Consider the following 22,763-nt stretch of genomic DNA (forward strand, 5'->3'; position numbering starts at 1 on the left):
ACTTGATATTGATAGCTTGCCCCACCCTCAATGGTATCTGAGGTATTCTTAGCAAATATAGCAGAGAAAAAATAAAATGTTCATATTTTTCCCAACTTCAGTAAACATATTAAAAATGGAAAATTATGTTTACAAAACCACAGTTTTACTTCTATATAAGAATTTATTTTGATTTTTAACCTTTTGAGTATTATATCCTACATTTTTTACAATTTCAAACCCCTCTCAAAGAGATACACGTATTTCTTTTAGGCTGGCTCCAATCCAATCAGAAGTTTCAAAATTATAGGATGTGTGGAGTTCCTGTTGTGGCGCAGTAGAAACAAATCTGACTAGTATCCATGAGGATTCAGGTTCAATACCTGGTCTCGCTGAGTGGGTTGGGGATCCAGCGTTGCCATAGCTATGGTGTAGGTTACAGATACGGCTCAGATCAGGCGTTGCTGTGGCACAGGCCATCAACTGTAGCTCTGATTTAACCCCTAGCCTGTGTACTTCCATATGTTGAGAGTACAGGCCTAAAAAGCAAAAACAAACAAAAACAAAAAAAATCCTATAGGATGTGTGAAATCAACAATTACATTGTCTTTTAGGGTGAAAACCTCATGACAGAAACTCTTTATTCTAAGAAAACCAAAATTTTACTTTAAAACTGTCAATATAGGAGTTCTGGTCATGGCTTCAGCGAAACATCCATGAGGACATACATAGGTTCAATCCCTGGCCTCACTCAGTGGGTTAAGGATGGGGCATTGCCGTGAGCTGTGTGTAGGTTGCAGATACGGCTCAGATCCCACATTACTATGGCTGTGAAGTAGTTCAGCAGAACCTGGGAACCTCCATATGCCTCAGGCGCAGCCCTAAAAAGACAAAAAAAAAAAAAAAATCTACTTGAAGATATAAGCTTTCATTCAGTTTCCATTTGTGTTGTGAGAACAGTAACATTTGGGAATATACTACCAGTTCTAAATACTTAATAAACCTTTAAGACCTATAGTTTAAAACTTGAAAGTGTTGAATGATACCCGATGGGAAAAAATGAAAATGTATTTAACAGATTTTCACATTGTATTCATAATATCTGGATGAAAAGTAAATTTGTTTTATTTCTTAAATCTTCACATTCCCCTGCTTTATTTCCTACTTGAGGCCAAAATACTGATAGCACACTACTATCCTAATGGATACACCAGATCTTTAACCCACAGAGCGAGGCCAGGGATTGAACCGGCAACCTCATGGTTCCTAGTCAGATTCATTTCCATTGCACCATGATGGCAACTTCAACGCTTACTTTTTAAAAAATTTATTTTTAACCTGTCAACATAATTTTATAGTAAGAAAAATGAAAACTATACATATACAGAGTTCCCACTGTGGCTCAGCAGAAACAAATTCGACTAGTATCCATGAAGACACAGGTTCAATTCCTGGCCTCAATCAGTGGGTTAAGGATCCGGCACTGCCATGAGCTATGGTATAGGTTGAAGACATGGCTTGGATCCTGCATTGCTGTGGCTGTGGTGTAGGCCAGCAGCTACAGCTCTGATTTGACCCCTAGCCTGGAAACTTCAGTATGCCATGGGTGTGGCCCTAAAAAAGACAAAAAAGAAAAAAGACCCACATACACATATCTTTTAGTATGCAGGATCTACCAACTTCTATAAACAAGTCAGTTACCATGAAGCACTAATTCTAAATTTTACTTCTATCCTAATTAGCTCTCAAATGATAAAGATGCAAATTATAACTATTCATGTTAACGTAGTTTTCAAAAGCTTTGTGATAGGAGTTTCCGTCGTGGCGCAGTGGTTAACGAATCCGACTAGGAACCATGAGGTTGTGGGTTCGGTCCCTGCCCTTGCTCAGTGGGTTAATGATCCGGCGTTGCAGTGAGCTGTGGTGTAGGTCGCAGACGCGGCTCGGATCCTGCGTTGCTGTTGCTGTGGCTCTGGCGTAGGCCTGTGGCTACAGCTCCGATTCAACCCCTAGCTTGGGAACCTCCATATGCCGCGGGAGCGGCCCAAGAAATAGCAACAACAACAACAAGACAAAAAAAAAAAAGAGAGAGAAAGCTATAGGAACTGGCAGAAAAAGGAGTTTGTATATAATGGTCATACATTAAAATTTACATGTCATTTTACATAATTGTCAAAAAGTGAAAAATTTTTCCAATGCAAATTTCTTGATTTGGGGGAGGGAAAGCATAAAACAAATGTTTAAAAAATGTCAGCTAAATAATTCAGAAAGATTAAAAAACAAATGGCAAAAAAAAATTAGGAGAGGGAGTTCTCTGATGGCCTAACAGGTTGAGGCTCCTGTGTTCTCACCACTGTGGCTCTGGTTGCTGCCGTGTGGCATAGGTTCAACCCCTGGCCCAGGAATTCCCACATACTGCCTGTGTGGCAAAAAAAAAAAAGAATGCAAAAAAACCCAAGAGAGAACCTGAAATAAATATTGCAACTCTCATAGGAAAAAAGAAAAAAATTAGGAAAAATACTTTATCATGGGGCTTAAGGTTATAATATACAAAACAGACAAAATTAAATAGTCAGCTACTAAATTAACTTTTAAAGTTCTTATTGGAAGTATTTGTGGGAGTTTCCTGGTAGCTCAGTAGGTTAAGGATTCAGTGTTGTCACTGCTGAGGATTAGGTCACTGCTGTGTCACAGGTTTGATCCCTGCCCTGGGAATTTCCGAATGTTGTAGGTGCAACCCCCCCCCAAAAAAAAGTGTTCTTGGGAGTTCCCGTCGTGGCGCAGTGGCTAAGCAAGGCCAGAGATCAAACCCGAGATCTCATGGTTTGTAGTCGGATTCATTAACCACTGCACCACGACAGGAACTCCATATGAATTTAGGTTTTAAGAAGGGAGAAGATAACTACAAGTTTTCACAATGGTCTTGAGCAGGACCAGATTTTTTTTCTGACTAGGAACCATGAAATTGCGAGTTCGATCTCTGGCCTTGCTCATTGGGTTAAGGATCCGGCACTGCCATGAGCTGTGATGTAGGCCACAGACGCGGCTTGGATCCCGTGTTGCTGTGCTCTGGTGTAGGCCAGCAGCTAGAGCTCCAATTAGACCCCTAGCCTGGGAACCTCGATTTGCTGTAGGAAGCAGCCCTAGAAAAGGCAAAAAGACAAAAAAAAAGTGTTCTTCACTAGCAAAAGACCAAACATGAAAACAGTCAATTTCGTTTAAACCAAATAATGACAAACACAAGATATATCATGATTTCACTTTTAAGTCTACTTACATAGCCTTTTGGAATATCTGTGTCCTCATTGCTTCCAGGGTCGTTTTCTAAGTGCTGCTTGATTTTTTCTTCTAATCCCACGGCATCTGCTCCTTGATACTGATCAATTCTCACTTTGTTTCGGAAAAACAAAAATGTAGGTGTCGCTGATATGTTGTTGGTGGCAGCAGTTCCCTAGAAGTGTCAAGTTAGATAGCATTATGAATTAAAACTAATCTTAAACCACTTTGAATATTCTTTCTACATCTTTATGGAAGTTTGATATCATAAGCATGAACAAAAAACATGTAAAATAACTTACTCCTAATTGAGAAGTTAAGAAAAAGCTGACATATTCCTAAGGGATACAACTATAAGACCCTTATGTCCACAATAAGGACAGTCCTGAATTTTTATGTTTTAGTGTTAACTACTTCATCTAGTAGAACAATCAGCTTCCGATACAGACATTAGGCTTTGTACAACACCAGACAGTTCTCAAAAGTACAGACTGTTTTACAAATGGATAAACCAAGAAAGGTCTTGAGATGCGTCAACAAAAACCACTGCTCCTAGGAAAACATGCACATCTAAAAAGAACAGCAGCCCATCTGTCGTGAAAAGGAGGTAATACCTTTTGTATGGCAATCCACATCTAGTACTACTCTTAAAGAAATAACCTCTAGAATTCTCTGCTTTCTAATCAACCAACTTGTCAGTAGTAGAAGATATAATTCTAAATTTGCAGAAAAAAAAAATGTAAAACAGAACTGTCAGGTGACCTATTAAGTTTAACAACATAGGAGTTCCCGTCGTGGCGCAGTGGTTAACGAATTCGACTAGGAACCATGAGGTTGTGCGTTTGGTCCTTGCCCTTGTTCAGTGGGTCAACAATCTGGCATTGCTGTGAGCTCTGGTGTAGGTTGCAGACGCATCTCAGATCCCGCGTTGCTGTGGCTCTGGTGTAGGCCGGCAGCTGCAGCTCCGATTTGACCCCTAGCCTGGGAACCTCCATATGCCTCGGGAGTGGCCCAAGAAATAGCAAAAAGACAAAAAAAAAAAAAAAAGAAAGAAAAAAAGAAAAAGTTTAACAACATAACATTAGTTTTATATCAGAAAAATACTCATAACAGAAACCCAGAAGCAACTTATATTGGGCTACTCTTCTTAACTAATGTAGCCATAAATGACATTTGTAATAATCATGTCAACATAAATAATATTAACCTATCCCCAAAAAAATAAGTTCTTAGTGCATAAAAAGATAAATAAAGGATGGTATTAATACTGAATTTCAAACCAATTTGTGAACAAAATTTTTTTTAAAAAAAGGACTCTTGGAGTTCCTGTCATGGCTCAGCAGAAGCGACTCTGAGTATTATCCATGAGGATGCAGGTTCAATCCCTGGCCTCACTCAGTGGCTTAAGGATCCTGCGTTGCCCTGAGCTATGGTGTAGGTTGCAGATGCAGCTCAGATTCCAAGTTGCTATGGCTGTGGCGTAGGCTGGCAGCTGTAGCTCCAATTCAACCCCTAGTCTGGGAACCTCCACGTGACAAGGGTGCGGCCCTAAAAGACAAAAATAAATAAATAAAGGACTCTATTCTTCTTACCTGACACTGATGTACATCTACTTCCAAGAAAACTGCTTGTGGATACTTATTACTCATAGAACTGAATGCTGGGGCAATCCTTAAACATGGTCCACACCTTTGAGAAAGGTAAGAGACGTTTGATAAAGTAACACCAAAGACTGTACCAATTTTATACTCTTAAGATCTTGTCAATTAAAACATAAAATTACACAAATTCTGAACATCCTGTCTAGCCTTTCCCATTGTACTATTTAAATACACTTGCATTAATACCACACTGTCTTAATGACTACAGATTTATATTGTCTTTAAGTCTAATAGTGTTAAATCTAATAGTGTTAAGTCTTCTTGCTTTGTTCTCAATGAAAGAAATTAAAGGTCTAAATAAATGAATATACTATATTTATAAATTGGAAAACTCAGCATTTATCAAGACGTCACAGATTTCCTGTTGTGGCTCAGCGGAAACGAATCTGACTAGCATCCGTGAGAAGCAGGTTTGATCCCTGGCCTCACTCAGTGGGTTAAGGATCCGGCCTTGCTATGAGTTGTGGTGTAGGTCAGAGACATGGCTCAGATCCTGCATGGCTGTGGCTGTGGCATAGGCCGGAACTTCCATATGCCATGCCTGTGGCCCTAAAAAGCAAAAATAAATAAATGAATGAATGAATGAATGAATGGCGTTTACAGGGTGAAAAGACAAACTACAGACTACAAAACATATCAAACACAGGACTTATACCTCTAATGTGTATAAAAAAACAAAACAAACAAAAAAACTACAAATCAAAAAGACTGACACCCAAAAGTAAAAAGGCTACTTTCCAACTGGACAAATAAGGTTGTGTAACAATAAATAAATAGGAAAAAATGTCTTACTTTCTGTCACTAAGGAAATGCAAATCAGAATTACTATCACCAAAATAAACAATAAAGAATGAAGTATTGTCAAAAATGTGGAGCAACTGACCTGTCAGTGACAGCACAAATTGGTATAACCATTGTAGGGGGAAGAAAAGAAACTGGGAGTATCTGCTAAGGCAAGATTTATGTCTACCTATGACCATTTCTAGGATATATAAAACAACAGAAGTATCACGTTTGCCTTAGGGCATTTGAAAAACTACTATTAGTAGCAATATTAGTAACAACCAAAAACTAGAGACCATCCAAGTTCCTATCAACAACCGAATGAATAAACTAATTGTAGTTATTCCTACTCTAAGAACACTGCACAACAATGAAAATGACCGATGTAAAATTTCATGCAAAAATATGGATGAACTTTACAAATAATACTGAGGAAAGAAATACACTATATGATTACATTTTTGCACAGTTCAAATACAGGCAAAACAAATCAATGATATTATACATCAGGCAATGGTTACCTTTATGAGAATAAATGACAGGATGAGAAAGTCTTCAAGAGACTAGTAATGTTCTATTTATCTGGAAGCTGATCACAAATGCATGTGTATGCAGTTTGTGAAAAATTCCTTAAGGTGTACGTTTATAATTGCGCACTATCTCAAAAAACATTCCCAACAAATGAGAAAAATCTTGGCTTTAGCAGACAAGAACACAAGGAAAAGCAAATTCTAAAGCACAAGATGTTCAAATTCATCAATGTTCAAACTCAAGCTATGACGGTCTCTCCATTCTTAACATTTTATTCTTATTTATTTATTTATTTATTTATTTATTTATTGTCTTTTTAGGGCAGCACCCACAGCATATGGAGGTTCCCAGGCTAGAGGTCTAATCAGAGCTGTTGCCACCAGCCTACGCCACAGCCACAGCAAAGCCAGATCTGAGCCATCTGAGACCTACACCATTCTTAACATTTTAATCAGAATTTTTACCTTGTGCCATCCTTAAGCCTCACACCAAAAAGTTAATAACTATTAATTTTTGAAATACAAAACTTGATACTTCTGAAAGTTAATGTTTGGATCTCAGAATGCTTGACAGGTCCTGAGACTAAATTTTAAAGGAACAAACATTTATGATTGAAGAACCTGTGTTTGTTTAGTTTAGCAAAATACTTCTGGTGATTAATAAGTGTTAAGCATGGATGGGAGTACAAATTAGTAGATCCTTTTTAAGGGCCATTTGGTTTTCTCTACCAATTTTCAATAAACACAACCCAAGATTCAACATTCTCATTTCTAAAAATCAACCCTCAATTTCACAATATGTATAAGGAAGTTCAATGCAATGTTTGGAAGAGTAAAACAATTAGAAATAATCTAAATGGCCATCAAAACAAACTATAAATACACACACACACACACACACACACACACACACACACACACACACAATGGAATACTACTCAGCCATTAAAAAAACAAAATAATGCCATCTGTGGCAAACATGAATGCATGGCTCAGTGGTTAACGAATCCGACTAGGAACCATGAGGTTGCAGGTTTGGTCCCTGCCCTTGCTCAGTGGGTTAAGGATCCAGCATTGCTGTGAGCTGTGGTGTAAGTTAAAGATGTGACTCGGATCCTGGTTGCTGTGACTCTGGCGTAGGCCAGTGGCTACAGCTCCTATTTGACCCCTAGCCTGGGAACCTCCATATGCCGTGGGAGCAGCCCAAGAAAATGGCAAAAAGACCAAAAAAAGACCAAAAAAAAAAAGAAAGAAAAAGAAAATGAATGCAACTAGAGATTCTCATACTAATGCAAAAAAAAGAAATACCATATGATATCACTTATATGTGGAATCTAAATTATGGCATAAATGAACCTATACACAAAACAGAAACAAGACTCACAGATAGGAGTTCCTGTCTTGGCTCAGAGTAAACGAATATGATTGGTATCCATGAGGTAGCTGTTCCTGTCTTGGCTCAGCGGAAATGAATCTGACTAGTATCCATGAGGACACGGGTTCCATCCCTGGCCTTGCTCAGTGTGTTAAGGATCCGGTGTTGCCGTGAGCTGTGGTATAGGTCACAGTCTTGGCTCAGATCCTGTGATGCTGTGGCTGGGGTGTAGGCCAGCAGCTATAGCTCTGATCTGACCTCTAGCCTGGGAACCTCCATGTGCCATGGCTCTGAAAAAAAAAAAAAAAAAAAAAAAAAAAAGACTCACAGACCTAGAGAACAGACTTGTGGTTGCTAAGGGAGGGGGGAGAGGGGGAAGAGAGTGGGATGGACTGGGAGTTTGGGGTGATTAGACGCAAACTATTACATTTAGAATGGATAAGCAATGAGGTCCTGCTATATAGCACAGGGGAACTATATCCAATCACTTGATGGAAGATAATATGAAAAAAGACTATATATATATATGTATTACTGGGTCACTTTGCCGTACAGCAGAAATTGACAGAACAGGGTAAATCGACTATACTTTAAAATTTAAAAAAAAAAGAATGGATAAGCAACGTGGTCCTGCTGTATAGCACAGGAAACCATATCCAATCTCTTGGGATAGGCCATGATGGAAGATAATGTAAGAATGCAAATGTAAATATATGAATGACTGGGTCACTCTGCTGTACAGGAGAAATCGGCACAACATTGTAAATGAACTATACTTTAATAAAAAGAAAAAAAAATTCTCTATGACCATAATAAAAATACATATTTATACCTGTTTTTATGTCACATGTGTATACAAATACATATTAAAAAGTCAGGTGAGGAGTTCCTATCGTGGATCTGCAGTTAACAAATCCGACTAGGATCCATGAGGATGTGTGTTCAATCCCTGGCCTCATTCGGTGGGTCAAGGATCTGATGCTGCCATGAGCTGCGATGTAGGTTGCAGACATGGCTTGGATATGGCATTGCTGCAGCTCTGGTGTCAGCCAGCAGCTGCAGCTCCAATTCCACCCCTAGCCTGGAAACTTCCATATGCCACAAGTAAGGCCCTAAAAAGCAAAAAAAAAAAAAAAAAAAGGTCAGGTGAGTAACACAATAAACAGTTACTTTTGAAAAGTGAGATTGGAAAAGAAAAAGAGACCATTTTTGATTTTTTAAATTTATCTTATTGGAGTTCCTTCATGGTGCAGTGGGTTAAGGATCCAGCAATGTCAGAGCAGTGCCTCAGGTCGCTGCTGTGGCACAGGTTTGATCACTCCCCCAGGAACTTCCACATGCCACATCAAAAATAAATAAATAAATAAATAAATAAAATAAACTTATTTTATTGAAGTATAGTTGACTTACAATGTTGTGTTAATTTCTGCCTTAAAGCAAAGTGATTCTTTTTCATATTCTTTTCCATTATGGTTTACTACAGGATACCAAATATGGTTCCCTGTGCTATACGGCAAGACCCTATTATTTATCCATTCTGTACATTGGTTTGAATCTACTAACCCAACTCCCAATCCATATGCCCCCCACCTCGCCACCTGGTCAACCACAAGTCTGTTCTCTGAGTCTGTTTCTGTATCATAGATAAGTTCATTTGTGCCATATTTTACATTCCACAGATAAGTGATATCATATGATATTTGTCTTTCTCTGACTTACGTCAGTATGATAATCTCTAGGTCCATCCACATTGCTGCAAATGGCATTATTTCATTTTTTATGGCTGAATAGCATTTGAGTGTGTGTGTGTACACATCTTTATCCATTCATCAGACAGTGGACGTATTTAGGTTGTTTCCATGTCTTAGCTATTGTGAATAGCGCTGATATGACACATGAATCTTTTTGACTCATGGTTTTTCTCTGGATATATTGGATCCAGAATGGATTGTGGATCATATGGCAACTCTATTTCTAGTTGTTTGAATAACCTCCATATAATTTTCTATTTCTAGTTGTTTGAATAACCTCCATATAAATTTCCATATAATTTTCCCATCGTGGCTCAGTGGTTAATTTTACATTTAGGAGACTTTTAAAACTATCTATACTTCTGTATCCTTTGCTTTTATATCGTGAACAAGTACCTTCATTTTAAAATATTAAATAGAGACTAGAGAATTTAACGTTAACTGCATTTAAACTGTAGTCACAGATACAGCACAGGTATCTAAATACACCTGGCTCAGCTATACTTTAATAAAAATTTTAAATATACCTGGTATATTCACAATATCAGGTTTTCTCATTCCTGAAAAACTCTTTTCTTGCAAGTGCATATGTTCAAAAATAAGAAGACTTATGGAAAAAACAGGATTGAGGCAAATCATTTAAATCTAGGTAACTCTGTAAAAATATTCCTAAAAAAACCCCACAGCAACTAGTACTTAGGAAATACCTGGACAGACAGTCAAGTGGCTCAGACCTAGAAGCTACCTCAGGGAATATTAAAATGAACAAAAAACTATCATGTGGGAATGCCCACTTACAGGTGCTGTGAGAATCCAGGTGGAAAGGAAGCTCTGGGCCAGCAATGCTGCCATTCAGGTAGAGATTAGACGAAGTACAACCAGAGAATGACCCCTGCTGGGGAACAAGAGCTGGGCCCAGAAGCTCAAGGTTTAGTTTTATTAGCTTTAACTTTCTTAAAAGAAACCTGAAAGGGAGCCTGCCTCTGTGATTGAGGGCTTTTCTCCTTCCTGCTAAAGGTCCTATTTCTATTCCTGCTCTTCACTACCTAAGAAAAACAGAATACAGAGTTCCCATCGTGGCTCAGTGGTTAACAAATCTGACTAGGAACCATGAGGTTGTGGGTTCAATCCCTGGCCTTGCTCAGTGGGTTAAGGATCTGGCGTTGCCGTGAGCTGTGGTGTAGGTTATAGACGCAGCTTGAAACCCATGTTGCTGTGGCTCTGGTGTAGGCAGATGGCTACAGCTCTGATTAGACCCCTAGCCTGGGAACCTCCACATCCCATGGAAGCAGCCTTAGAAAAGACAAAAAGACAAAAAAAAAAAAAAAAAAAACAGAATATGAACCAACACAACATCTGCATTGTACTGACATCATCACTCTACTCATCAATCATGTACAAGCTAACTGGTGTTTAAGAACACTTTCTTGACACTAAACAGACTGCACTAAAAATAACTTTCAAATTTTAACCTTATCTAGATCCTTTGTTTAATTTTATTTTATTTTATTTATTTATTTATTTATTTTGTCTTTTTGTCTTTTTTTGTTGTTGTTGTTGCTATTTCTTGGGCTGCTCCCGCGGCATATGGAGGTTCCCAGGCTAGGGGTCTAATTGGAGCTGTAGCCACCGGCCTACGCCAGAGCCACAGCAACGCGGGATCCGAGCCGCGTCTGCAACCTACACCACAGCTCACGGCAACGCCGGATCCTTAACCCACTGAGCAAGGGCAGGGACCGAACCCGCAACCTCATGGTTCCTAGTCGGATTCGTTAACCACTGCGCCACGACGGGAACTCCCTTTGTTTAATTTTAGTTAGCCATCATAGGTTGGAACTTTAGTCAAAAATCAAAATAAGTCATAGAATACAGAAGCATAAATATATACACCAGCATGCTTTCACACAGATTATTTTAAGTAAGATGTTTTCCTAGCCTACCACTAGCATTTAAAAGTAAACTTAGGAGTTCCTACTGTAGCACAGTGGGTTAGGAATCCAACTGCAGCAGCTCTGGTCACTGCAGAGGCATGGGTTTGATCCCTGGCCGGGTGCAGTGGCTTAAGGATACAGCATTGCTGCAGCTGCAACATAGGTCGCAGCTGTGGCTGATTCAATCCTTGGCCCAGAAATTTCCATATGCCTCAGGTGTGTCCATAAAAAATAAATAGTCCATTAAAAAATAAAAGTAAACTTAAATTTCCATTATTAATTGAGCTCATAAACAAATCATCTGGTTTCTCTGTATAAAATGGGAAGGGACTGGATTCTTCAAGGGCTTTTCCTACCTATAAAATATTATGTCCCAAGTATGTCTAAATTTCAGGATTGTATTTTTTTTCTCTTACACAGCCCTTGATTCGCAGCTCTTAGTACACAATCTTGGGAACTTTGAACTTATAAAAGAGACTCAGTTCAGAGGCTTAAAAAAAGAAAGAGTTCTTTTTCCACTTTTAAACTTCTTTTTTTGATGGAAAGTTTGTCTGTTAGATCCAACATGTAAGAAAAATTCTGAATTAACGGTTTTTGAGAGTAAAAGAACTCAGCAGAAAACCCTCTAGCTTTCTGCGACACATAAAGAACCAAACCCACAAAACTGAAACTTTAAAACTGACCTAACATAACACAATTATTCAATAAGCAGGAGGGGAAGACCAGAGAAGTTAAATGACTTGACCAAGACTAAATAATCTAGTCAATGGAAGGCCACAACTAGAACGATTAACTCTTAAAGCCAATCCAAGATCAGCTTTCTCTGCAAGTACCAAGATAGGTTCTTTTTAACAAGTAAGAATTGTTTATAAGCATAATATAAATAGATTCTATTTCAAGAACTTGCTATTCTTCCCAATTTGCTGAAGTACTCAGTGCTCCACCTCAAGGAGTAATATGTGTTAATACATTCAGCTGATAAATTGGTATGGAAAATGCACATGCTTTTTGAAGATTTATTTTTTAAGTTTTCTGCCGGGCCTAACTTTAAAATAGGGTAATTCTGGATGTATTATATTTACTAATGAACAGGCAAATCACAATTGGCCCTATTAATTACACAAAATAGCTAGCATTCACTAAACATTTATTACGTGTTACACAATTTACAAAACGCTCAGCTTCATTTAAGCTTTAAAATTCCTCATTTTAAAAACAAGAACAATGAAGTACAGTGCTGAAATTTGATGACAAAACCAAATTCTTGCGAGTTCCCTTTGTGGCTCAGCGGTGAATGAACCCGACTAGGATCCATGAGGATGCAGCTTCAATCCCTGGCCTAGCTCAGTGGGTTAAGGATCCAGCATTGCCATGAGCTGTGGTGTAGGTCGCGGACACAGCTCAGATCTGGCCTTGCCTTGGCCGTGATGTAGGCTGGCAGCTATAGCTCTGATTAGACCCTTAGCCTGGGAACCTCCATATGCCATGGTTCGGCCCTAAAAAGATAAAAGACAAAAAAACATCCAAAAACACCAACTCTTAACTACTATTTCCGAAACTCCAAAACAATGGCCTAAACTGTACTTTTTCTTTTGTTGTTTTTATTTCTAAATTAACTGCCGAGATTAAAGTTACTTACAGAATACATAACAGTATGATACCATTTTTAATAAAGTCCAAAACCAGATAAAACTAATCTGTAGTGTTAGAATTCAAGAGATGAGAAGGTACTGCAGGAGGTTGGGGCCCCGGGGGTGATTGTGCAATACCGGTATTACTGCCCTACATGTTGGTTAAAGAAGTCCAATTACTTTGAAAATTTATCAAACTATACACTTAAATGGTTTGTATACATTTTTGCAAGCCTGTTATATACTTCAATTAAAAAGTTTCTGTGGAAAAAATTCTCTACATGTTCTCAAGGGCCTCATCATGCCTGAGGTATCTTAGTCACCTACTTAACTCTCTAGTATTATCTGCCTGGTCCTAATGGTCCTGCTAACTCTGTTAATTTGATAAAGTACCTTCAGTCCACTGCAATTCTGCAATATAGAATTAATACCACACACATAAAGTACTATTAGAACAAACTACCATAATCATTAAATCTCACCATCCTAATTTACACTGGCATTCTTCTTGGATGGTAACAATAAACCTAACCAACTAAAAAGACAGACATGCTTTTTAAGGAAACTAAATATATGGTAAACTGAATATGTTGTACACTCAGGAATTCAAGATAAAAATTATTCACGCTAGGAGTGTCTGTCGTGGCACAGTGGTTAACGAATCCAACTAGGAACCATGAGGTTTCAGGTTTATCCCTGGCCTAGCTCAGTGGGTTAAGGATCTGGTGTTGCCGTGAGCTGTGGTGTAGGCTGCAGGCGAGGCTCGGACCGGGCGTTGCTCTGGCTCTGGTGTAGGCTGGCAGCTACAGCTCCTATTGGACCCCTACCCTGGGAACCTCCATATGCCATGAATGCAGCCCTAAAAGGACAAAAGACCAAAAAAAAAAAAAATCATTCATGCTAAGTTTTAATGGGAAAGAAAATGTATATTCTTTTAAACCTGGAGTGTACAAAAACCAGTACTGCCTAACAACCATTTAACTCTATCTGAGTATATTTAACAAGTAACAGTTTGAAGGTACCAGCTACAAAAATATGTCACCATAGTATATAATTCACATAAAAATTTCATTCTCTTAACAATATGGTTAGGCTACATGTTATTATTCCCATTTTACAGGTAGGGAAATGAACATCAGAGAGGGAACTGAGTTTGTCCTCCATAAGATCAGTTTGCTGTCAGAGCTCATTTAAGGCGACATACACCAAAAACTGTTACGCTCTGTGCAATACAGAGCTGAATCTACATGTCCCTTCTGCTTAGGCCAGGAAGAAGAAGGATAGCACTCTACAATCAAAGAGTGCATTCAGCAATGGGACCTTAAACATGTCATTTAACCTCTCTGTGACTCAACATTTGTAAAATGGAGGTAATCTCAAAGATTATTTTGAGGACTGGAGGAGACACTAAGTGCTTAAATAAGTCCCTTACAGAGATTAAATAAAAGCTAAGTGTCGACCATTTTAATTGCTTAAAAAAAAAAAAAGAAACTGAAGCGTGTCATTCATTGGGTTAAAGACAGTTTTTTTCAAAGGTGGTGGGAAAATTAGATCTCCATATGCAAAGAATGAAGTTGGACCCTTTCTTTATACCATATGCAAAAATTAACTCAAAACAGATCAAAGACCCAAACTTAAGAGTTAAAACTACAAAATTCTTTGATGAAAACATGTGATGGAAAGCTCCATGACTCTGGATTTGGCAATGATTTCTGGGATATGACACAAAAAGCATAAACAACAGCAAAATAGATAAATTGGACTACAGCAAAATTTTTAAACTTTTGTGTATCAAAGGACACTTTCAAGAAACTGAAAAGGCAACCAATGGGAGAAAATATTTGCAAATGATATATCTGAAAAAGCATTAAGACCCAAAATGCATAAAGAACTACAACTCCACAATGACAAACCAATCCAATTCAAAATGGGCAGAAAACTATAACAGACATTTCTCAAGAGATGAAAAACAAATGGCCAATAAGCACATATAAAAATGCTCAACATTATTAGTCAGTCATCAAGGAAATGCCAACCAAAACTACCGGATACTTCACAATCACCCAGGACAGCTACAATAATACTTTTTAAAAAAGCAGCTGGTAACTGGCACCAGCAACTCTCATGTGTTGCTAGAGGAAATGCAAAGTTGTGCAGCCACTGAGGAAAATAGTTTGGTGGTTTCCCAAAAAGATATATATAGGGGAGTTCCCTTGCAGCATAGCAGGTTAAGGATCTGTTACTGTCAATGCCGTGGCGCAGGTCGCTTCTGTGGTATGGGTTTAATCTGGCCCACTTTCACATGCCACAGGCACCCCCCCCCAAAAAAAAACTATACATAGAATTATATAATTTAGCAATTTCACCCATAGGTATATACCCAAAAGAATTGAAAACAGGGACTTGAAGAGGTCCTTGCACACCAATGTTCACAGCAATATTATGTACAATAGCCAAAAGATGTAAACAGGAGTTCCCGTCATGGCTCAGCAGAAGCTAATCTGACTAGCATCCATGAGGATACAGGTTTGATCCCTGGCCTTGCTCACTGGGTTAAGTATCTGGCGTTGCCGTGAACTGTGCTGCAGGTCACAAAGGATCTGACATTGCTGTGGCTGTGGTATAGGCCAGAGGCTATAGCTCCAATTTGACCCCTAACCTGGGAACTTCCATATGACATGGGTGTGGCCCTGAAAAGACAAAAAAAAAAAGGTGGAAACAACTCAAATGTCCATCAACAAATGAATAAATATGTGGTATATACACACAAGAGAATATTACTCAGTTTTAAAGGGAAGAAGTATCTGATACATGCTATAACAAGGATGAACCCTGAAAACATTATGCTAAGTAAAATAAGCCATAAACAAAAGGACAGATGTCATATGATTCCACTTAATTGAGTTATCAAGAATAGGCAAATTCATAGACAGAGAAGAGAAGAGAGGTTACCAGGGGCTAGGGGCAGTGGGGAGGAGGTATGGAGTTACTGTTTAATGGATGCAAAGTTTCCATCTGAGATGATGAAAAAATTCTAGGAAATAGGGACAACGACACAATACTGTGAATGTATTTAATGCCACTGAACTGTACATTTAAAATGGCTAAAATGGCACATTTATAGTATATGTATTTCATTATAATGAAAAAAAAAAAAAACTACTAAAAATAATACTGGAGAGCCACTGAAGATTCTTAAACCAGAAGAGAAACAACCTGTATAGTATTTTAGTAAAATTAGTAGAATGGATACAGCATTGAAAGTGAGAATAAGAAATAAGGCTTAAAGTAGGGATGGAAAGGAAATGAAGAAATAGGTGATTGGGAAAACTATGTTCTTGGCCTCAAGTTGGATGGTAGTAACTTTTCTCACTCCAAATAGATATTATCCTGTCATCTCTCCCCCTGCTATGTTAAGGGAAAAAGAAAGGTATCACTGAGGCACAGAAGTATAAATGTCCCCAGAATCAGAAAAGTGAACTAAAAATGAGATTCATTGTTAAAATCATCTCTTCCTTTTTCCAACTCTGGCCTAAGACTTAACAAAATGTATAGTATAGGTATTCCCTCATATTAAGAATACAGATGTTATAAAATCAACATAACTGGGAAGCTAAACTTTTAAATCTAATGTACTGCCCCTCTCCAATTCTGTGCGAGACTGGTCCAAAAGCAATTATAACTTATTCTCTATCAGCATCCCTTCATTCTCTAAAACCATCTAATCCTAATGCTATCATTGAGATATTTAGCATTTACTAAATCATGTTCAATACATTTTAATCACTTTTTGCTCGGAGCCTCAAAACACTGCATTATATTTATATAGTTACTTGGACAACAAAATGTGTTACATAATGATACCTGTAGTAGATTTGTCAAAGTTAGCCTAAGTGTAAACAACAGCAGGAAGTCAAGGTAAATCAAGTGGAGACTTCCAAGCCCTCTAACTGGGCACGACCAAGGGGAGGTCAGTAAATACATAAACTCGCTGAAACCTTGGTCCTGATACCTTAGTTTCAGTATGTCACCTTCACGAAGGAACACATTACACCCCCAACATGGAAAATCCACCGGCTTTGCAACCTATAAATTATGTTGAGATTTACCAAAGCCAGATAAAAACCTTCAAGTTCCCTATCCTCTTAAACCACCAAGTCAAAAATGGAGTTTACTTGGTCAAATCCAATGTCTGCACACCTATCTACCTGTACTGTACACGTGCCTATTAGTTTCCATGATCAGACGTAACTGCTTACATAAGCTAGCCTAAGTTACAAAATTGCTGATCAAAAGAACAACAAAAATATTCTGGAAATTCAAAAGCATCCTAACTCAACATTAACAATTTAAAACGCACTAGCTGAGCTTTAAGTCTAAGCACTATACGGATTAGTTAGGTAGCCGAATTTTCCAAAAATATAGGTGGTGAAGAGAATCAAAACACCCTGTAAATCAAATTTTTAGGGTTTCTAAGATGCAAATGACAGCTGGATCCCGGAAAAGAAGGGTACTGGTGCAAGCTGTAGGAGAGGCTGTAGGAGACTCCCACAGTCAAGAGGAATAGAACCGAGCCACCCCCAAGAGCTGAGCTCAACCGAGGACTCAAAAGGAGCGGGCAGGGATCTCTCCGGCTGGGGAACGCGTCCGGCCAGGCTTCCAAGCCCGCTAGAGACTCCCCGGCGTACACACGGGGGTTCACACCCAGGAACTGAGGCCTATCTTGGCAGCGGCCTGGGGCTGCGGCCAGCGCCGGACATTCCGGGGCAGGAGGCCGCAAAGCAGGTGGGGTCCCAAAGAGTGAAATAAAACCACGGACAGACGGGGGCTCCCCGGGCTTACGCCCAGCCTTACCCTCGCATGGTGAATTTGACCACAGCGAGTCTGGAGCCCGCGCCGCTCAGCTCCGGCTGGAAATCCGGGTCACTCCCGACCGGCTTTACACCTACCATTCTCAGAGAGCCTGGCAAGGTGGCCGCGACGCCACCGGTTTCAAAACTGAAGGAGAAGACGACCCGGGAGGGGACGGGGGTAGACTCAGGAAGGCCGAGGCCTGGACACAGGAGGTGGCGACCGTGGCGTCTTCTCCCGGGGCTCTCAGTGCCGAGTCACGCCAGGGAGCGGAGCGGCCGAGGAAACGGGATGGGAGGGGGGAAACGAGAGGCGAGGAAAGGGAAGGCTTGCGGCACCCAGCAGCCACCGCGCGGCGGGGCCGGCGGCGCTGGCGCACCTGGACGTCATTTCCGTGCCATTCGTTTTGGCTCCCAGTGCCCAATCCTAAAGCACGACCCGTGGCCCCACTCTCGACTGAGGAGCCCCTCACTGGCTGGCGTGGCGCAGGCGCGGAAGAGAAGCCTTTGCAAGCGCAGGCGCACATTGGACCTCAAGGTATTCCTCCGTGGTTCCAAGACCCGTGGTTTTTACCAGAAGAGTTTCCTAAGGTGGAAAGTTGAGAAAAGAATTCTTTTTTCCTCCGGGGTTCTTGGCTAGTTGAGTAAGGTCTTAAGTTTCCTCTGGAATACTTTGGGTGTAGTCCCGACTCATATTCGGGACAAGTCGTAACACTAGACAAAGTAGACTTTAGGAAAGTTTATTTACGAATCTCGCTACTTTGAGGCGCCCTCTGGGAAGTCATCCAGAAAATATTATGCACCTGTCTTTTACTTTTACCTAAAAATATGAAAGCACCATCCTTCCTTTAGGAACTCACAATCTGGTCATAGACACAAACGACAGTTACGGCAACACAAAAATTTATGTAAACTGTGGTGACAAATGAGATAGGAGGACGGGGCGAAGTAAATTTGCCAGGCGATGTGATCCCTGAACAGAGTCTTGATAGAGAAGAAGAGCATAGCCAGAAGGTAAGAGATGACTGGGTACCTCAGGCGGCAGCACTGCAAATGCATGGGTTGAGAGAGCTGATGATGATAATTGTAAAGTTAATAGTTAACAAATCATGTGCCTGACAAGATACAAGCTATGTATATTAGCTCATTTAATCCTCACAGCAATCCTAATTTTCCAAAGTATACAGACCTAGTACGAAGTCAAGCTAGCGTTCAAGTTAAGGCAGTGCAACACCAGCATGATCTTTTAAATATTAGGCAAGGTGAAAAATCAATTGATTTACCATTGGTGTTAGTTGGATGATGAAATTGAAGAGGAAGGTGAAGGTCAGATGATGACTAGCTAAGGAATCCGTATTGTTTTATATTTATTTTTTATTTTTTTGGGGTCTTGGCATGCAGCAGCTGGACGTGGGATCTCAGTTCCCAGACCAGGGACTGAACCTGGGTTCCAGAGTGGTGAAAGTGCCAAATCCTAAATCACTAGACCACCAGAGAACTCAAACATTTGTATTTTAACATGAAGGCAATAGAGTAGTTCACTGCAGGACAATTTTGTGGTTAAAAATGTCTTTAGAAAAAACCCAGAGATAACAATGAAAAAAATGGAAGGCAGTAAAACCAGTTTAAGAGGTTATTGTGGTAATCCAGGAACTGAGTTACAGGGGAGATGCTGTCAAATGATATATTTGAGAAACAGTTGGAAGGTAAAAACCACAGGGTTGAGTGACCAGTCAGACTAATTTGATGAGGAGGCAGAGGAAGGAGTTTAGGATAATGCAAATACTTCACTCTTCCGGCTTTTTTCATTTCTTCAATTTGATTCTAATCATTTCAAAGTAGTCTTAGGATAGAAAAGAGAGATACAGTTTTCCAGTCTCATTTATATATGAGTATTTGTTGGGCAGACATTGGGGAATAACTATACAGTCTCTGATCCTATTTTTTTCTTTAAATTTAGTGCTTTTGTAAAAAAGAAAAAGAAAAGCCCGTTTTTGAGGAGCAAGAATTTTTTTTCCCCCGTCTTTTTAGGGCCTGCGGTGTATGGAAGTTCCCAGGCTAGGGGTTGAATCACAGCTGTGGCCACCAGCCTACACCACAGCCACAGCAAGGCCACATCCAAGCCGCATCTTCCACCTGCATGAACAGCTTGCAGCAATGCCGAATCCTTAACCTAGTGAGCAAGGCCAAGAATCAAACCCACATCCTCATGGATACTAGTCGAGTTCTTAACCCACTGAGCCACAACAGGAACTCCAAGAGCAAGAATTTAATGAAGAAAGAATTTTTATTCTGCAAAAAAATTCCCATAAATTTTTCTGTAATATACCTCTTTAAAAACTAAATTTGTATCTGAAGAAGTCTAGGGACGCAGATATATTGATAAATCACATAAACCACATAAAATCCCTGTTAACTTAGCAAAATCACACCTACCTCCACATTCTACATAGTAACAGCACTTAACAGCTTATTGTTACCTTAAACCTGAAGGAGTAGAGAACTCGTGTAATTTTATACTATACCACTTTGACTCTACTTGGGTAATTTATTTTAAAAAATGATTTCAGGTGATAAGCCTTGTTTTATTGTTAAAGTTTGAGGACAAAAATATTTAATTTATGTAAGGCAATCCTGCTTCATTTCTAAACCCTTTCTAGCTGTCTGCCGTTGAATTTGAAAATTGGATGCTATTTCCCATTGTTGTCCCTAGGTGGCGCTATATCTTTTCAGTCAAAGGGGTATGCTTTACTCTTAACTATCAAAGTCTTTTTTTTTTTTTTTTTTTTTGTCTTTCTACGGCCTCACCCACTGCACATGGAGGTTCCTAGGCTAGGGGTCTAATAGGAGCTGTAGTTGCCATCCTACACCAGAGCCATAGCAAGTCCAGATCCTCACCATCTGCAACCTACACCACAGCTCACCGCAATGCCAGATCCCTAACCCACTGAGCAAGGCCAGGGATCGTACCCGCAACCTCACAGTTTCTAGTCGGATTCGTTTCCAGCAGCGTGACGGGAACTCCTCAAATGCTTCTTTAATGCCGTCAGGTCACCAGATGAACCATTTGTCCCACTAATCTCTATCTGTAGTTTTGGACATTTGGCAGTGTCTTGGAGGAGAGAGTTTTCCAGGAAGTATCACCGTCATGAATCTCCCCCTCCTGGAATATAATGAAGAAACATGTTAACAATTCTGAGTGTTTTGGGTGTTCCCCTGAATTGCAAAAACGTTTTTTCTTTTGAAATGTATATCTCCCGTTCAAAAGTCATTAACCTATATAGAGTTTCTATTAAGAAAGCCAAATAATTTAGACAAATATTTCTGTTGCCAATGCTTCTGAAACAAAAATCTGTATTTTAAGTTTGTAAAAGAGTATGTTGGGGTCGAAATTAACTCCGGAACTGAAAAACAAAACTACACATAACTATATTTTCACTTAATTCTTGTAAAGAGTTATTTTTTGCCATGATAGTATAGTAGATATATTCTGGCTAGACTGTACAGATGGAAAAGGTGATAAAACTCTTAATAGAGGCTTTCTTGAGCAAACACCTACGCATACTCTCTCTCTCAACATATAACACACCTTCACTGGATAGTTCATTCTTTTTTTTTTTTTTTTGGCTTTTTTTTGGCTTTTTAGGGCACACTTGTGGCATATGGTTGTTCCCAGGCTAGGAGTCAAATTAGAGCTGCAGCTGCCAGCCTACACCATAGCCACGGCAATGCCAGACCCAAGCCTTGTCTGCAACCTATGCCACAGCTCATGGCAACACCCCATCCTTAACCCACTGAGCAAGGGCAGGAATCAAACCTACATCCTCATGGATACTAGTCACATTTGTTAACACTGAGCCACAATGGGAACTCTAGACAGTCCATTCTTGAGTAGCAATGCCTACATACTCTGAGTACAACTGAGAGCCTAGCACTAAAGACATTCAGTGTAAATAAAATGTTTGTTATTTATGTATATTATTTATAATGTTAATCTCATTTCAGATTACTGTGGCCTTTATACAGTAAGGAACCGGTTATTTTCACAGTGTTAAAAACAAGTTCTCTGCCATGAGCTGTGGTGTAGGTCACAGACACAGCTCGGATCCCGAGTTGCTCTGGCTGTGGCATAGGCTGGCAGCTGTAGCTCTGATTTGCCCCCTAGCTTGGGAACTTCCATATGCCACTGGTGTGGCTCTAGAAAGCAAAAAACAGGAGTTCCCGTCTTGGCACAATGGTTAACAAATCCGACTGGGAACCATGAGGTTGTGGGTTCGATACCTGGCCTTGCTCAGTGGGTTAAGGATCCGGTGTTGTGGTGAGCTGTGGTGTAGGTCACAGACACGGCTTGGATCTGGTGTTGCTGTGGCTCTGGCGTAGGCCGGCAGCAACAGCTCCGATTAGACCCCTGGCCTGGGAACCTCCTTATGCCACGGAAGCAGCCCTAGAAAAGGCAAAAAGACAAAAAAAATAAAATAAATAAAAATAAAAAGCAAAAAACAGTTCTCTTGTGGCTCAGCAGGTTAAGGATCCTGCACTGTAACTGTGGCAGCTGGGGTTGCTGCTCTGGTGTGGGTTCGATCCCTGGCCCAGGGAACTTCTGCATGTTGTGAGTGCAGCCAATAAAGAAAAAAAAAATTTTTTTTTTTCAGAATACTAGAATCAGAAGGAGAGTAGGAGGATCAGATCCACTGCAACTGGTAGAAAGTCCCAGAGCATATCACTTCTCATGCTGTATTGTACTCAAAGTAGATGTATCTGTCTTCCTGCCAGATGGCGAGCAGCTTGACCACAGAATCTGGTCATTGCATTTTCTGCATGCCCAGCTCAGCATAGTGTTAAGCTGGGCGTACAGTGTTGCATACCCAACACTGCTGGATGTTGAATAAATGTTACTTTCCACATTGACAAATTAAATTCAGGACAAGGAAAAGAAAGCACTTTTCATGAAAATGGGAGTAAAACTAAAGTTCTCATAGCCATTGACCCTGTCATT

The 22,763-nt window shown here is 39.8% G+C and overlaps 1 protein-coding gene across 7 annotated transcripts in view; it reads right to left on the minus strand.

Annotated features, from left to right (window-relative positions):
* Positions 1-18,092, minus strand: part of TXNL1 (thioredoxin like 1) — a 39,348-nt gene extending 21,256 nt beyond the window's left edge. For 4 of the 7 annotated variants that reach the window (XR_002337500.2, XR_014818889.1, XR_014818895.1 and 1 more), the window contains exons 1-3: positions 17,772-18,092; positions 4,848-4,944; positions 3,257-3,430 (exon numbers count right to left, since the gene is read on the minus strand). Coding sequence is in view for 2 of the 7 variants with exons in the window: in XM_013985373.3 (XP_013840827.1) it covers positions 3,257-3,430; positions 4,848-4,944; positions 17,772-17,869 (369 nt within the window). In the remaining 5 variants the exon portion in view is untranslated. Of the gene's footprint in view, positions 1-495; positions 3,431-4,847; positions 4,945-17,771 lie in introns of all 7 variants that reach the window. The other 3 variants (XR_014818966.1, XR_014818923.1, NM_001244276.1) reach the window with 3 other exon arrangements.
* Positions 18,093-22,763: the final 4,671 nt, after the last annotated feature.

The sequence above is a fragment of the Sus scrofa genome, chromosome 1 (assembly GCF_054392235.1).
Source record: "Sus scrofa isolate SSC_HxYL_T2T_F1_AM1 chromosome 1, Sscrofa_HxYL_maternal_Yorkshire_Landrace_v2.0, whole genome shotgun sequence".
In the NCBI taxonomy this organism is placed as follows: domain Eukaryota; kingdom Metazoa; phylum Chordata; class Mammalia; order Artiodactyla; family Suidae; genus Sus; species Sus scrofa.